Source organism: Macrobrachium rosenbergii, chromosome 35, assembly GCF_040412425.1.
Source record: "Macrobrachium rosenbergii isolate ZJJX-2024 chromosome 35, ASM4041242v1, whole genome shotgun sequence".
NCBI lineage: Eukaryota > Metazoa > Arthropoda > Malacostraca > Decapoda > Palaemonidae > Macrobrachium > Macrobrachium rosenbergii.
Genome location: NC_089775.1, coordinates 1451474 through 1468884, shown reverse-complemented (window position 1 = coordinate 1468884; position 17411 = coordinate 1451474). Strand labels below are relative to the sequence as shown.

The following is a 17411-nucleotide window of genomic DNA, read 5'->3' as shown; positions in this document are numbered from 1 at the left end:
GCAAGCAAAAATACAATTGACTTTCTTGTTCCTAGGAGAATCTTCCCCCCATAGGGGATAGTACTTTCAGTCCACCTCACGCGGTGCCCTGTAGGCATTATATAAGGTTCTTTGCAACGTCCATTAGACCCCTAGCTGCAACCCCTTTCATTCCTTTTACTATATCTCTGTTCTTGATCTCTCTATTTATTCCTGTTACTCCTCTCAAACCTTTCGCTGTCAAATTCCGTTTCAGCGCTGAATGACCTCATAGGTCCCAGTGCTTGGCCTTTGGCCCGGATCCTATATACAATTCAATTCAAAACCCACTTGGAAATGTCTCGATCCCCGTCACGAAGTTGGTAAAGAGTTGCCCAAGCAAAAAGTGTCTAGGGCCTGGCTCAAGTACGGAAATGATGGGAGGACTGTGTGGTACCCCCAGTTTATCATGGCCCCAAGTCTTGACAAATTTAGTAAGCAACCTCTGCCCTGAAGTAGCTGTGCTTCTGACAATGCCAGAACCAACCAAGCAACCAGGTGATGCAGAATATGCAGGCCATTAGAATGCTTTGAAGATAAACATCAAAGGTTGGCTTTGAACTGACAAGACAGCTCTATTGCAAACGAAGCGATGGAACTTCCTAGGTCTCACACCAGTTGCTCCATTGCCTGAGAACATGGTCAGTATAGCCAGAACTGCGTGACGCATCTGTGCTGAAGTAGTATTTGCTGTACCACATACGGGTGACACACTGCACTTGCCACACAATGGGTGCTCAGGTTACTGTTTACACTCGGATACATTTGGTCTAATTCGCATACCAGGTGTAGGGTGATACAGGCTCTACCTTCTAGCAAAATATACTGTAGATGAAGAGCATTACCCAACCCTACAAGTCTACGTTGACCTAAGTTCCAAGCTGGTTGGTGAGATCTGTACTGGAGGCAGATGGACACTGTTGCTTTCCCAAGCGGGGAAGGTGCTCGCTTGAAATCCTACGAGATCTCTTGTGAGGGGTCTTGAAAGGATTCTTTTCTTCCTTTGGGAGGAATATGAAGGAGAAGGTGACAAAGAGTGTGAGGAGGAGGAGGAGGAAAAAAATGTAGGGTTGTAGCCACGATCAAAGCCACTTCCCCATCTCCTACAGGAGGAAGAACTGCTACTAGAAGCAGTTGCAGCAACAGCAGCACTTAACTCAGTAAGGGTCAGCATTTCGATCCCCCAGACTCAGCAGAAACTGAAGAAAAAGCACTCACTGACAGCAGGTAGATAAAGGGTATTCTGTAAGTCCTTGTCACCAAGTACCAACGCCCGATTCCAGCTCTCGCACTGAGGAATACCTCTGTGTAAAAGGCGATGGTTTGTATTCCTATAGGAACAGACCACATTTGCATACCATGTATACAACCATAATGTTTCTAAGAAAATCCTAGAAAAAGATTTAGTTATCCAAATCTAAAAAGGGACGACACATTAAACTTCAAGCTTGGGTGGGACAGAATATAATATTTAAAAATTTAATGCAAATTAACAGGTGTCATAGACCTCCCTTTTTAGAGCTGGGTAACAAAGTGCAGATGGAATAACATATAACAAAAACACCATTTAGTTAAATTTAGATATTTACAAAATTAAATGCCTGAGGGCTGGCTAAAATAAAAATCTGTACCTACACCACAAAGCCTTTAAACCAATCGACTTATAGGCGAGAAGCTTTAACAGTTCAGGAATACAGACAAAATTGAGCAAATCTTTGAAAGTAAAGTACAGTGACATTAAGAGAGAGTCCCTAGCAACATTGAATGTGCAGAATTTATCCCAGACAACAAAACTCATTTACAAAAGTTGCGGTTCACTTAAAAAAAGGTGCTCGGTACAGGAAAAGCTTGACGGTCGGCCAGGCCTCTCAATCCAAAAATAAATCTTGAGTCAGTCAAGTGTGAAAAACAAAAAAGTAAAAAGTTAAAATGGGGAAATGTATATTCAACACACGGAAATATACTGTACCTCATTCTTCTGCTCGGGAGGTTTTTGTTCATTGTTTGGCGAGATGCTTTGATCTCTGTGTGTTTTTTTTCTTCAGTTTGCTTGAAAATCAAAAGAAAATGCTACTGCAGACATTTATAAAACTATTCTAGAAACGGGACTTTTAATAACACATTGGCCATTCGTTAAAGGGGACAGAAGTACGTTGCAGTAGGAATGCCCAGATGTTTAGAAGTAATTTTAATAACAAACAATCCTCTACGTTCCCTAAATCCAAGATTTTCTTTTGACTTCTACCAATACACTATTGAGAGTTCAAATTCCCTTAAATCTTTCCGTTTTCTTATCCCAGAAAACAGGCACTTCAAATTCTTGGATACTGTTTTCACCTGCAAGTTGAATTGCACCATTGCATACTCGTTGCAGCCATAATATGTTGCACAGCATGATTAAATAGCTGTGAACACAATCATTTCTCGGCTCTGGGGATTTAAATGCTGTCGTGGAGAGCTTCCAGATAAGGGTGATATGTAAGACAAATACAGAACAACTGAGGGTATTAACCTACTTAATCCTTCCCAGTATCTTGGACCTGATAAAAATGTGTGGTACATGTATACCACACTTAAAATTTTGCCTACAAAGCAAAAATGAAATAGTACGATTAGGAAGAAGTGTCAACGTCTATTTGAAATGGCATGACTATACTAACATTGTACGTTTAATGGGAAATCATATAATTTTAAACAATACTAAAATTATTTGCAGGATACTGACGACCATTTAAAAAACTGTGGTTCAATGCTAAATATTTAAAGGACTTTAATATGCTGACAGGCAAGGTAATTTACATTTACTCTTGGGCACACCATACTGGTTCGTACTTCGTCCTGCATCGAATTTCTTCAGCTGCTAAATCCATCTGATGACTTAAAAGCAAATGTGTACGATAATTTACCTCTATTTAAAAAGCTGAATAAAAATTATAGCATCTTTAACAATCATGGAATAAGCATTTTCGAAAGCTGGAAGTCTGCATTCATATAAAATTGCATATATACACAGTATTAAGCAAACATTTTTCATTTAGTGGTAATAGAATCTATATTGCTCTCATTTCTACAACTTGTGTACTTGGATACAAAGCCAACTTGGGTTATTGATTAGCGATAATTACTCCATACCTGTTTTTGCACTTCAGGAACCTTAAATTCAGAATTGGCGTAAATCTGCAACGTGTCGGGAGGGATCTGAGTTTGTCCAGGCAGCTTGAAAGAGAGGAGGGGGCACATTGGACAAAGCTGTTAAGAACTTTTTCCGAGCAAGAATAAATGAGAGTAGAGAGAACAAGAGTGTGTGCTACTTTCTCAGAGGAAAAGTGGAATTGTGAAAGTACTTTCGTACCAAAGAGTATCGTAAATGTAAAATCTTGAAGTAGGAACAACTCACCTCTTTCTCATCTCCTTGCTCCTTCTTTGGACTGTCCTTCTTCGTCTCTTCCTTTACGTATTTTTTATCCTCGCTCCCATCCCCTTCTTCCAGTTTGGTTTCCTGTCGAAGAGCACAAGAAAATGTAATGAATTTGCCGTCTTCATCCGTTTCAAAAGTGTTTCAGCAGTTTGCCTGGAATGTATTCTCGTAAAGTTTCGTCACGAAATACTCACGCCTCTCGTCTCTACCAACCTGATCCTTCTTTGGCTTCTTGAAAACTTGGGTAAGTTTCCCAATACTGTTCTTTATATTAGCGGCGCGAGTGGTGTTAGGCCCTCTTGCACTTTCCGTGTCACTGCTGAAACAAACATGCATCAGTAAAAGGTCAGTGCTCATAGAGTAAAAGGTGCTATGAAGGAGATGTAGTTGGCCAGTTTCGGCAGAGGAGGAAGTGGAGGGGGAATCCCGGTCGCACCTCCACGTCCTCTGTGAGTCTAAGGCCCTGTCCACACTAGCGGGCAATGCCCGACGGGCAAACACTGTTCCCATAACTATACTGACCGACGGAGTATGGAGTCAGGACGATGCGATCGTCTGGTTACACTGCTTCAGAAGCGAGAGAAAATATAAACAGCTGGAAGTGCCCGACGGGCATGCCCGCTAGTGTGGACAGGGCCTTAGAGTGTGACAGTAGGATGGAAAACTTGAGATTTCTACTCCAAGACAAAAGAGGAAACAAAAGCTCAATGAATACTGTGAGGCAGCGGGGTTCTCCAGGGAGGGAATCTGTCGCCCTCCGTGTTCCCCCGCGAGACTGAGTATGACAAAGGTGGGAAAACTTTAAATGTATCCTCCCCAATGAGAGAGAAAAAAAGCTAAATAAATGCTGAATAACAGAAATCAACTTGAATGGCCTTTCAGGCTGAGAAATGGAGAAAAAGAATAGGCCTTTTGCATCTTAATGACAGTTTCAAAGTATAACTGGCTAGCTTTAGAAAAATTTAAGCACTACGACCTCGTACACTATAACGCAGCTAAGTACAGTATGCGTAATTTATGCTGTAATGAGAAAATGAAGGTGCGTTGAATACACAGAGGTGAGTGAGTATGTAGGTGGTTGATAATGTACTGCTTTCTTCAATTGTCTGTGGCAAACTTGAAAGCAAGGTCCAGGGTTTTCGACTAATGACAAGAAAAGGGTCTCGGCTTATTTCCTGAGACCTTTACAGTTAAAACTCGATGCCCGTAAATTACACGGTATTACTTTCATGTTAAAATCAAACCCTTTATTGATCAAAACATCTTTTTCATACGTTATAATAATTACAAACCTTGCATCCTAGGGTCATTAACTATAATTACAGAGAAACTGGAGCTACATTGAATATTAAAAATAAGAGTTTTATGTACTATGAATTCCAAAAGGTAGATCCAAGTGTTCGGTTTCTAAAGTAATCCTAAGCCGTTTCCGTTTACGAAAGATGGAGTCGCAAATAAAAGAGAAAGCAGTACATTTAGCATGAATTGACTAAATGAATGAAGCAGGGTAAAGCCACCTTGAATATAGTCACCATAATTATTACATGCAAAGAAAAATATAAAATTAATATTTAATTATCCTACATAGACAAATACATTCCTAAAACTTTGAACTTATTAAATGGTGCATTGTGCTTGACAACACATTAAGGAAAGACACTTTTGGAGTTCTTTCTCCAAGATATAAAACCACGGTAATGTACCATCTTATACTTATTAAGTTTTCATTTCACCAAAATGTTCAGCCCAAACACATGAATTTCACGTGCTCTCGAGTGCTGTGGGTAAAAATAAGATCTTTCATGGCAAGTGTCACCTGTGGGTTGGTTTTCTGCATCGATTGTGATCATGACCAAAATATGCAGCGTTTCGGTACCATAATTCTCTATTGTGATCTATATATGGCAACATTGGTATTACTTTATATATTACATTACTTGGCCAACTGGCCTAGTGGAAAATTGGCAGGTTAACATACTGAACTTGTTAAAACAAAAAGGTTTTTATGAACTGGCTTATACAGTGTCACACACACGATTCACTGGCTAAAAGCAACATATTGAAATTAACCCTCTAAGAGCCCTACCCTAAACATCGTAAAATATTGTACTATAAATGAAAAATTTATAACAGACTGGGGGCCGTCATGCCAAAATATGTGCATAACATATTGACAATCATACCTCACGTACTTTATGTTAACAGTCCTTTCCACAGTGGTCTGTAGAACCCATACATTATTGATGGTGTAAAAGAACAATTATACCTCAAACAATATCAACAAGCTTTCAAAATATGAAAGATTTTACTGTTGGATTCTTACTGGACAACCAATGTCGATGTTCGGTTCAAAACCTCATCAGGTTCCTCGGTCTTAAGGGCAGAAGCTCTTGCCCTGATGTTCTGCTTATCCATTTCTGGGACGAGGTTGCTGGTCCGTAAACCATCTGCCACTTTGCGTAATAATTAATAGAATATTTTGACCACAGATTTAAGGTCTCTTAAGCTTGCATAACTAAACAAATCGGTGTTAACGCTTCAATACAATCCAAGTGCAACTGCAAATCCTATAAAAAGTACTCTATTGCATACAACGTATTAAAATAACTACTGTGTCAGTTGTGTTTACGTTTACCAGTTAAACGTGAAATTAAATCTATAATACCCCTTTTTACCACAACTATCAATCTACATCTGTCATTTCCAGTACCAGAGTCATGGCTCTTGACTAATTTGCGTACAGTGATTCTTGAGTGCAAATGTGAAAGACTTTGCAAGTTGTCTGGTGCAATATTTTTTCCTAACTGTCCCTCAACAATCTTTCACACTCCATGTTTTGCAACAGAGTACATCCAAAAGTGCAAGCAATATCTAACGTCTGGAAACTGCTTACTTACACTTCATCACTGGAACTGGTTCTGTATTCAAAAAAAGGTTAAAGACTTTAATGTAATAGGGATATGCTACAAACTGTATTTCAAGAGAACAGTATTTGTTGTATGAATTGCATCAATACATCTAAGGTTCCTATACATTGCACAAAGAATTCAACAGGAAATATTATCCAGAACTTTTCCTTTATTACTCAAATCTCATTCCTAGTCCTAACTGACAAGAGATGTGGGGAGAATTAAATTCATAATGGTCTCCACTTTGTCTGGTCGTCAGATCTTCTTCCGCCCTTGGGGGGGGGGGTTGTGCACCTTACAGGGTTCTTGCAGTGTCCTTTCGACCCCTAACTGCAACCCCTTTCATTCCTTTAACTGTACCTCCAATCAAATGGTACATCTTCCACCTTGCTATCCACCCTCTCCTAACAATTATTTCATAGTGCAACTGGGAGGTTTTCCTCCTGTTACACCTCTGCAACCTTTTACTCTCACTTTCCCTTCCAGTGCCGAATGAATTCGCAGGTCCCAGCACTTGGCCCCTGACCTAAACTCTAATTCCATTCCTTCAGATCTTCCTTCTGTAGTGGTGGCTTCACCAAGCCTGGCCAGAAGATCACAGCAGTACCACACAAAAAATTCTGACTCTGTGAACACTCATTTTGAGGGAGTGCTCCTACAATTACCTTCATTTGTGACTTTCTGTGGGTTTTATGCATCGTCCCAATGATTACAGCTTCGTGTATGGAACGTGTAGTGTGTTCAGGAACATTCTTAAGACTCTGGGAGTTTACAGAGGAATGGTTACTTCCATGTGGAAAATGAAATGTTCTCCCACATGGAAAATAAAACTTGAGACTGAAATGGTGAGAAGAACCGCGACCTTACGGGATATGTTGGTCAGCTGGTTCCTCACTCCTGACGACATCACGTAGGATGGATAAATGTGCCCACTTCTGGAAGTGGGAAGTATGTGACCTCACCTCAGAGCTGTAAAACTTGCTGCGAACACAGCTAGATTTAAAAATCTCCCTGAAGAAACCTGGTTCAAAGTTTGTGTGGTTGACAAGAACCAAAGCGTTGGTTAATCATTTCCTTTTCATGTCTCGAATGCCAGCATCAAGAAGGCTATCTGAGTAAAGATGACATTTTTATAATAAAGTTTTATTATAAAAATGGATGTCATTAACTGCTGACAACCTGCCAATCCTTCACAGAGAAAACTGCAAGAACCTGACCATTTGCAGAAACTCTTAGGACACGTCAAATCTGTTCCCTGAAGCCTACTCTGCATGCTTTATTTGGTAACTGTAGCCACCAACTTGAAGGCATCTTCGTGTCTTCACTGGCCTCAAAGAGGAATGGTTGTTTATCATGCAAAGTCATGAATTCTAATATTCATTTTCTCCGACACAAACAGGGCCAAACTATTTGAACTCAAAGTTCCTTGAGGGAACAATACCCTTTTGATGGTTATGTAAAAAAATTAGGGAACGATATGATAAAATCAAGAAAAATGTCCATTTGAAATTATTTCCTGAATTAAATCCCATAGGCTAAAACAATCTTGTAAAATTCATAAGTTGTAATGACCTACAAAATCTCTCTCTTTATTTTACACTAACCATGCCCAAATGACCTTGTAAAAAGGGTTATACATCCTCTGGTCACCAGCAACCTTGTGTCATGCCGAGGCTGACTATGTTCAGCTGACCTAGTAAACTTCCTGACAATTATTTGATTCAATCTCTCCCCCTGACACTGACCTGGTTCTACCTGACCTTGGGTCAAGGTCGTGACCAGAGGGTGGACCTATATATGGTGCCAATACTTGGGTTAAATTGGGCATTGCTAACACAATCTCTAAAGACTGGCCAGCACTGAAATCTATCTGTTACATGCCCAAAACCAATATAAGCAAATATAAGTAAAATTCACCCAATAAAATTTAACTGAATGCTGTAAAAATTGTAGGTAATCATTAATATTAAAATTAAGGACATGTTAATGAACAAACATCCCATCTTCCTATTCTCTGAGTTATAATTTATATATACACCACAATTAACATAATATTTACAATTCCTAAACATAATAAAAATACCAGAAATGACTATATCTATTTTATCCAGGTAATATGGCCAATGTTGGCATTGAAAGCACAAAATCAAGAGTAATATAACACTAATCACTCTTCCAGTTTCCAAGGAGAAACTAAAGTAACAGATGAATGAACGGCCCCAAGGATCCCCGAGTATAAAGCAAGTGTCCCCCTAAGATTACCAAGCCTAAAATAATTGTCCAAAACTTGTAGAATATATTGTAATTTGTAGATAAATAATTGTCCAAAACTTGTAGAGTATACTGTAATTTGTAGATAAATAATTGGCCAAAACTTGTAGAATATGTGTAGATAAGTACTATTTTTTTTTTTCCAAAACTTGACACTTACACTTTAATTTGCATATATAAATATGGGCACTTATTTCAGAATTGTCAAACTGCCATTTCAGTGAAGTAAACTGCTTAGTACTTATGCCAATCAAATAGTTTTTTTCTTTTTTTAAGATTTTCCATAAATAATGTAATATGGGCACTTATTTTTCCTCAAAGGATCTAACTGTCATTTCATTTAAGTAAAATGCTTGTTACTTATGTACATTAAATTTTTTAATTAATATTTCCATAAATAGTCTACTTTTTACAATAAGTACATGAAAAATCACTAATTACAGTCAGCTCATTTAAGTTAAAAGTGTATGCTTCTTTGAAACCTCAAACTGGATATATATATATATAATTCCTACAATATAATAACTTTTAAAATTCCAGTATTTCATTGAAAGTACACATCAAGGCTTATTCAAGTCTAAATGATACTAAATACTTTGGCATTGTTGAATATACATTATATAAACTTAGTTTTTTGTTAATTAGTTCTATTTCACTTGTACATACTATATATAACTTTGAGTGACCCACTCTTACAAGTTTAAGAAGCTGGACGGCTTGCTTGTACAAAGTCCAGAGGTCCACACCAGGCCTCTTCATCTCTCTTAACTCCTCGCCATACTTGTGTTATGGCCTGTGCTGGCATAAGGCCCAGTTTATCTAAACTAACAAGTCAGCTATTGACACTAAACAGGGCTTTCGAATAACCTGAATTGAAGTTTATCTCACATATCAATAATATGTGGATATGGAAGTTTGTAAGTTTGTATCTTTGAAATTCAACTTATAGTCAGTAACCTATTGATTTTTGACACCAGTTTTAGTTCTGAGGTCACTTTTTTTGAATCAATCAGTCTCCCACCTTTTTTATACGACCTGCTGCCAAACCAACAGTAAACATATTTTATCCAAGAGATTATTATAAAACGTTAGAATTTTTAATCTTTATTTTACAGTCAGTAACCTGACGTTAGTTAGTTTTAAACAGAATCAAACAGTCTTTTTTTAAGGCATTCCAATAAACATATTTTATCCAAGGATTATTATAGCATCACCTTTTAGTTAAAACAGAATTTTTTCCAAAAATCACCTTTTAATTTTTTAAAAAATTAACCCATATTTATTTACTTGGCATTCAGCGTGACTACCACCTCATAATTTAAAATATTAAAAAATTAACCCATACTTATTTACTTGGCATTCAGCGTGACTACCACCTCATATATTTAGAATATTTACATGTTTATGACATCGAGCCTTGACGCAGCGAGTCCGCGTTCAAGCTTCTCCCTTAAACTTAGAAAAACCTCAACACTACTCACTGTTCTTCCTTGATATCCTTGCCCTCCTCTGGGTCAGCTGCGGCGGCCGGAGCTGATCGTAGTGCAAAAGGGTAGTCTGAATGAGTACATTATGTTCTCCCAGCACGTTTTTTTCAAGTCAACATATTTCCACTTCATTTAGCCATCCCAGTGATAGTATATAATATTACAAACACACTCACACACACACACACACACACAACTGTGAAGTACTGTACACGGTTTCTAGAACTGAACAGAACGAAAACCACAAAGTTCATGCACTACGTTACCATCGAAAACGGACATGGGACGGAAGGACACTCGTTAGTAGATACATCATGAGAGGTGGGCGAAATGAAATGGCGTCTCTCTTTAACATTTATTAAAATTCTTATAATAGAGCTACTTAAAATTACGTGGGTAAAACATTCAAAACATTAATATGAATTGGTTTTTTTTTTTTGATTTACCACAACAATGATGACACTCAAGTAATGTTACAATGATCTGACATGTATATAATCTGAATATTACAATTTGAATGATGAAGACATGGAGTTGTGCTTAAATTATACAATGTACCGGCATCCAGACGTGGACATTGTACCTGGATGTCAGTCGCTTGCAGGAAAAGCAAAACCAACGTTATTATCCCTATGAAAGATCTCAAGTTTCATCGTTTACAAAATATTGGTTGACCAGTTCAAACCTCAGTGGATTACCCCACAAAAATGCTAAAAAAAAACTGACCCCCCCTTCAAAAAAAAAAAAAAAGAGAACTATTTATATATGTAAATATCAGTCATATTTTGTCATGTAGAATACAAATCAAATATTTACAATAAAAACCGACTGATTGAGAAAGCCTTTAGATTGGAAAGTTCATGTTGACCTACTACCAAACGAGATTGTGTGATCCATTCATTCGAGTGTATATATATATAGCTATATATCAGCATGATGAGGAGGACAGGGCTTAAAACGCCCTTCCTCGCACAATGATGCAACCAGACACAGCCATGGGGGGGGGAACGAGACAGCGGGGAGGCGGCACTCGGCCTGGGTAGATTGGTGGGAGAGGCACATGTAACCCAGACAATTCAGTAATGCCCAGAAGATGACCCCGGCTGTCTCGACCGTCCTGGGGGACGATTAACCTGTGGCCATCACACTTCCTATAACCTTTTAAAAAAACGATCCTCCGTGGGGACGTGCGTACGTCACCCGCGTCTTCAGTCGAGGCCTGCGACGCCGAGTCGCGAAGCTTGGCTTGCGTCACGTGACGAGTAAAGCTACGTCGGTGACGACATGGTGATAGTGATGATGTCTAGTTATGGAATCATTATTTAAACTTCACGCACACACACACACACACACACATCTATTCTTCAGCAGTGAGGACTGGCAAACAACAAAGATCTCATGGAAAGCTATAGTTAACCAGCTGATGGCGAAACGTCACAATTCAGTGTCGAACAACCCATTCCTTTTGCTTTTTTTATTTCTTAGGAAACACTGACTTGTGGGCCCTTCCATGGCTTACACATGCCCCTAGAAAATGCAGCACAGTACACAATTCTTAAGGCACAATAACTAACCACTGTAGAGCATCTTAGAAGTCCCCTGAGCTCAAACTACGGAAAAATAAGCCAGACTTGCAGGATGCCAATTGGGAACCTCTACAGCAGGTAGTTAAGGTGGGTCGGGAGCACTGCATTGTGGGGGAAACGTTCGTAAATGTGATGGCTGAAACTGAACATACTACACTCTGATAAAAATACATACGTACAGACACACATACATATATATATTTACACTCATGCACGCACGCACCCACGCGCACACGCGTACAAAACACGTAAACTGTCCCCTGGCTGGTCAGGGGCATGTGCACTCCCTCCACAGTCTTCTAGAAAGTCCTCAACCAGAAAATGGATCTGTGTACAGTACTGGAATCTCAATCAACAAAGGTTATCATATATGAACAGGGGAGAGACAGAGAGAGTGAGAGTCCCCGCACGCCGCTTCTCCGGGCTCACACGTCAGTGTTCTTTTTGCCATTGTTGATCTCCTCAACGTGGGTCTGTTCTAAGTTGCCATTGCCATTGGCCACTGCCGTCGTGTCGGTCTTCCCATTGACATGGTCGGTCGAGTTTTTGACAGCATCGTTTGCTGTGCCATTGTCAGCATCGTTGCGCTCAGGGTCTTGGATGTAGGCTTTGCTCTCGGCTCGGGAGGCTGTTGTGACAGACCGGGCCAAGGGTTAGTTTAAGGCAAGTGTTGTTGGGTAATTGGAGAGAGAGAAAAATTCATTTTGGCGTGCTCTCTCTGAGAGGCGGTGGCTGCAATGGCGTCTGGGCGATTCTTGTACAGTTTCTTTTTCTGATTCTGTGATATATATTTCATTCAGGCTAAGTCCAAACAACTGTGGGCTAGATTGTGTTTGCTCTTAATACACAGGAAAGCAGAGTTCAAATTCATGGACTGAAATGTTAATATATGTTTAATAATCACTGGCCATACACACAGTATATTGGAGCCAATGATATTCCAAAATAAATTAACTTCAAAAATGATTAAGCATAGGTCAACGTTACACCATTTTCAAGTAAAGAAATAACTCTTGGAAAAGATTTGTCAAACATGAAATACTTTTACTAAAACCTTTATATATGAATATTTTTCCTTCTTATATGGCTTGAAGATGTTTATTTCATCTAATTTAATGAATACTTCTGGTGTATTTTGAAACCATACACCTTGGGAATGCAAACAATACAATTTCTGATGGCAAAATTCTCAGTTTTGATTTCGTGAGTGATCAAGAAACAAAAACCTAATTTGAACCTTGTAAATTTATTTTGCTTTCCAATGAAACCGAAACTTAATTGGAACCTTGTAAAATGATTTACCTTAGCTTTTTATCGCTTCCCTGTAAGTTTTACAGGTCAAAGCCACAAATTAAGGGTACGTGTTTTCGCAACTAGCCCACCTCATAAATTCCTGAACGGATTCTGAGTGCCGTAATGGCCATAGCAGCTCACGCCTTCAGAGAAAGCACGCACGCATCAAAGGAGGGTGTGCTCAGCGAACTGATGGTGCCTTGACAAAACAAATAAAGTCTCTTTGATATTTGTTAAGATTTTATATCCATGACAAGATGAAAAGTTAAAACAGTAATTTGAACACAGGAAATTCTCTGTTTTGATATTTTACAAGTTATTGTGGTGGAACGAAAAAAAAAATAAAATAAATGAAGCTTTAAAAAGTATGTGGATGGAACTGATAATTATACATGGAAAAGATTTTTATAGCAGTGCAAATTAAAAATAAACTGTACAAGTTTGACAGGAATGCAGAATTAACAAGAAAACTACACCGTACTAACATGTAGATATAGGAAATGAACTTTCACAAACTAATCATCTCAAATTTACTCTCGTTCGTGTCTTGCTTGTCACAAACCATTCTGAAAATTCTCGTACTCATTTCTCAACGTTTCTCTCTCTCTCTCTCTCTCTCTCTCTCTCTCTCTCTCTCTCTCTCTCTCTCTCTCTCTCTCTCTCCAAAATTACAGCAAGGGGCTCAGGGACCTTAATTCTGCAGCATCATAATAGAACCACTTTCAGTCTCTTGGGAAATCAGTCTAAGGAAATATATCATTCATTCAGGAATTACAAAAATTTAAATAGCTAATTTGTCACAAGAATGCTGACATAGTTGTCACACACACACACACACGCACACATACAAAAATCACACACACAAATATCTGAGTGACAAACAGAAATTAAGACAAGTGTGTCATTATAAAATGCTAATTCAATAGTACAACTAAAAATATATTCTACAGTACATTTTCATATCAACAACTGCCAACTATAAATCCAACACTTATTTAGGCCTGTACAAAACACACACACACATTTACAAACACATTTACAAACGTACACGCACAAACACACCCAATTTACAAACAGAAAATTGAAAACAGCAAAAAAAGTGTACAGGTTGCAAAATCAGCGATAATTTCAGTAATACAATTTTGAAAACATTAAAAGAAAAAGTGACTAATAAATTTATTTACAGTGGACCAAGACTTTTTAAACCCTGCACCTAGAGTCCACAGGAGTACACCGATGGTCTGCCGAAGGACGAATCGAAAACCTCACGAGGTTCCCATTCGACCCGACGACAGACCACGGGTCATCGCTGGTCTACGGACATTCGTTCGTCAAAAATTTTTTAAAAAGTACAGTAATGAGGAACCATTTTTTCCCAGACAGTACATAACCACTAGAGAAATGACAGGGAAGTGGCAGGGGAAACAAGAGGGGTGGACAGTTGAAGCTTATATATATAAAGTCTTGCCAGCCAAAACACTTGCCTCTTTTCAACCCAAATTCTTGACCAAGACAAAAAAATAAAAAGCCAAATTCCAACACTTTTTTTTTTAGCCAAGTTCCAACGTTTTAGGAGGGAACCATTCCAACGCGTGAAGCGGGAACCTCATTCGTTCCCACGATTCATCAGTAATAAGAGTCTCATGATGTATCTACTAATTTTTTTTTTTATATCATGACCAAGGGTTAGTGATTGAACTATACATGCACATTATGCAAGTGGTTTGGCTCAATTTGCTCCCCTTTCCCTCGTGACTTTCACCCAAAGAAAGCTTTCAGTTGGGAAACTAGGCCCACTGGGCGATTGAATCACTCTAAAATTCCAAATAAAAACTATTTTGATTTTTGAAGACTGTAACCCAAAAAATCTCCAATTGGCAAAAACAAGGTCCACTGGACGATGGAACGATAACTACGTTTTCGAATGTAACAAAAGCACTTGGACAACCAAACCACATACACAAGTGTTAAACAATATGAAATGGTAAATGTACGAACATACTCAAAAAGGGAGGCACAAGAACAAAACCATAATAAAATATTTGTAAAAAAAAAACATTACTCAGAATAAGGCGTTGAAGCAAAAGCTATGGAAATGAGAAACATCAGTGCATGCAATTATTCAGTCAAAAAATATCAGTTTCAGTTCGATTCACGTGAAACCCACAAGAGTGGGAACACTGCACATTCAATGTAGCAACTTCAAAAAGCATTTATTATCTCAAAACATCATTAGCTTTGAAAGCTATCAGCGTTTATAATGAGCACCAGTATTATTTTTGTGAGAATTGCTATCTGGCAAAATTAAGGAGACAACTACTACTATGGTATTCATGTTCCTATATACTCTGCAAGGAATGTTTTAAAACTTTTATTTGTAATGGAGAACTTCCCTAAACTTCTTTGAAGGTATGGGGACAGCAGACAAGAGTAGCCTACAGGGATTGCATACGTAGGTTAGGTAAGGGTCGTAAAATTCAAACCACTACAGAGGTCTGCCACTCACATAGCCTAATGAATTCGGTGGCAAAGTTTGGAAGAAAGTGCATTGTCTTTTCTGCAAACTGATTGGTTCCTGCAAGCAAGCAAATCTCTTATGTCATCAACAAAGATTCAGAAACTTATCAGGGGTTCCTGCCCTCCTCTGCGGGCTAGAATGTCCACCTGAAGTTTTTCGTATGAATTACCCCACTCCAATTGGTCATCTACAAGTTACCTTAAATAATTTCAGTGTATGTTGGATCACAGGACATTCAAAAATTGCTTCAAACGGCTTTTTTAAATTCATAATTCTTTAGCATGAAAATGAGTAGAAATTTGGTTTAATCAGTCAATCTAATTCACTTTAATTTTTAATTTCAAGTTGCTTATCATTGTGTGACCCTGAAATAATGGCTCCATTGTGTACTAGGAAAGATTTACAAATAGTTGTTTAGCTATTACTGTCTCTCATCACAATAACTATTTATATAGTGACATTTTCCCTGATCTGGCGTTGCATTCTGTGATGCAACCAAAATACATTTTCTTGATATAAAAAACTGGTTGCAGAAAGGACTACATCCCAAACGCCAATTCTGCTTTGAATTTCTGTACCTCTGCTCAATGCTAGGAATCCATTCATGCTCATAAACTACTACGAGACTTAACTATAGCAAAAACTCCTTTTAAAAAGCTAATAGCCATTGCTAGTTTTAACTGTTCTACTTTCAAAAGTGAAGAGCAGGTTTATCAACGTTAATTCTACAAGAAGAAGTTAGCAGAAGGATTAAACTGTAGAAAGTTGTCGAAGAATACTCGACTTTTGCACAGCCCTACGGCGTACGTCAAGTGGTTAAGCGCGAAAGAGGTGGACCTATAGGCCTGTTCAGAGTTTAGATGAGATAGCAAACAGAATATTAACGTTCACTACAAGAATACCTAGGTACAGCAAACATCACTAAGTGAATCCCATACTACAAAGATATACTGAAAAAAGGGAGTATTGTGGGAAAAAGAACCCATTACCATCTTCGGAAAGTTCTCGTTTACCCTACCATGCACAGAGGAAACATATGAACGAGCTGACGATATAATAACTACACATCAAATCATTAACCCTGTAATGTTCTAACATCACGAATATTATCTTGGACTGACGAGGAATTGAAACATTTAAGCAGGAACTGTCCTAGCTATATTATGGCAGTTCTTTTGAATAACTTCTAATTGGCCTCTTCCAGGGTTGGTCTAGGGTGTTTCAGAGACTGACCAATTTTTCACTCCTCACAACCCCAGCACGCTTAGGATTAGTAAATCTAAATTTAATCCTATTTCTCTGCTTCAGAGATTATTGTAAGGTTAAATTCAATACTTAAGACATAAAAATGCAAGCGTACGTGACAAACTTTACAAGTAAATGTAAGTCTAAACACACTGTGCTGTAGTGGGGATTTAGAGCCTGCATAACTTTTTTCAGTGGTCTTCCATAAATATAATTCTATGTGGAATGTGCAAAGTAAAAGGGAAAATACAATACATTTACAATCAAATTTACAAGTAAGCTACTGTTTCAAAATGCATATAAACGTTCAGACATCATTGATACTTATTTTTAATTATGAACTGTTCATACAAGATGAAAATCATTATCTCACGAAGCGCTTATATCTTGGTTTAAAGTGTGCACCCATATACACATATAGCATCAAAGATGATTGGTCCACTTCGGGGATATGCTAAAAATGAATGAACTCCCCTTTATCCTCAAGACATCACGGAGATTATATTTGTTCCGTTCAGAAGTAGAATGATTAAGACTGCAAACTCCTTCAAGGCGGCTGCCTTGAACCCCAGGTACAGTGTCTCCTTGGGTTCAAAAATGCCTCTTCGCCTACGATAGCAGGTCATCATTTATTTTTGCTAAATGTGTAAATGGATGCAATTTTAA

The 17411-nt window shown here is 38.3% G+C and overlaps 1 protein-coding gene across 35 annotated transcripts in view; it reads right to left on the bottom strand.

The window, feature by feature from the left end:
- Fas3 (fasciclin 3) overlaps positions 1-17411 on the bottom strand; it is a 597052-nt gene that overhangs the window by 7396 nt on the left and 572245 nt on the right. For 8 of the 35 annotated variants that reach the window (XM_067134010.1, XM_067134012.1, XM_067134023.1 and 5 more), the window contains 5 exons: positions 10098-10149; positions 3650-3755; positions 3416-3517; positions 3151-3234; positions 1988-2067 (listed from right to left, as the gene is read on the bottom strand). In XM_067134010.1, coding sequence (XP_066990111.1) covers positions 1988-2067; positions 3151-3234; positions 3416-3517; positions 3650-3755; positions 10098-10149 — 424 coding nt within the window. Of the gene's footprint in view, positions 1-1987; positions 2068-3150; positions 3235-3415; positions 3518-3649; positions 3756-10097; positions 10150-10446; positions 12318-17411 lie in introns of those variants that run through there. The other 27 variants (XM_067134019.1, XM_067134025.1, XM_067134007.1 and 24 more) reach the window with 6 other exon arrangements.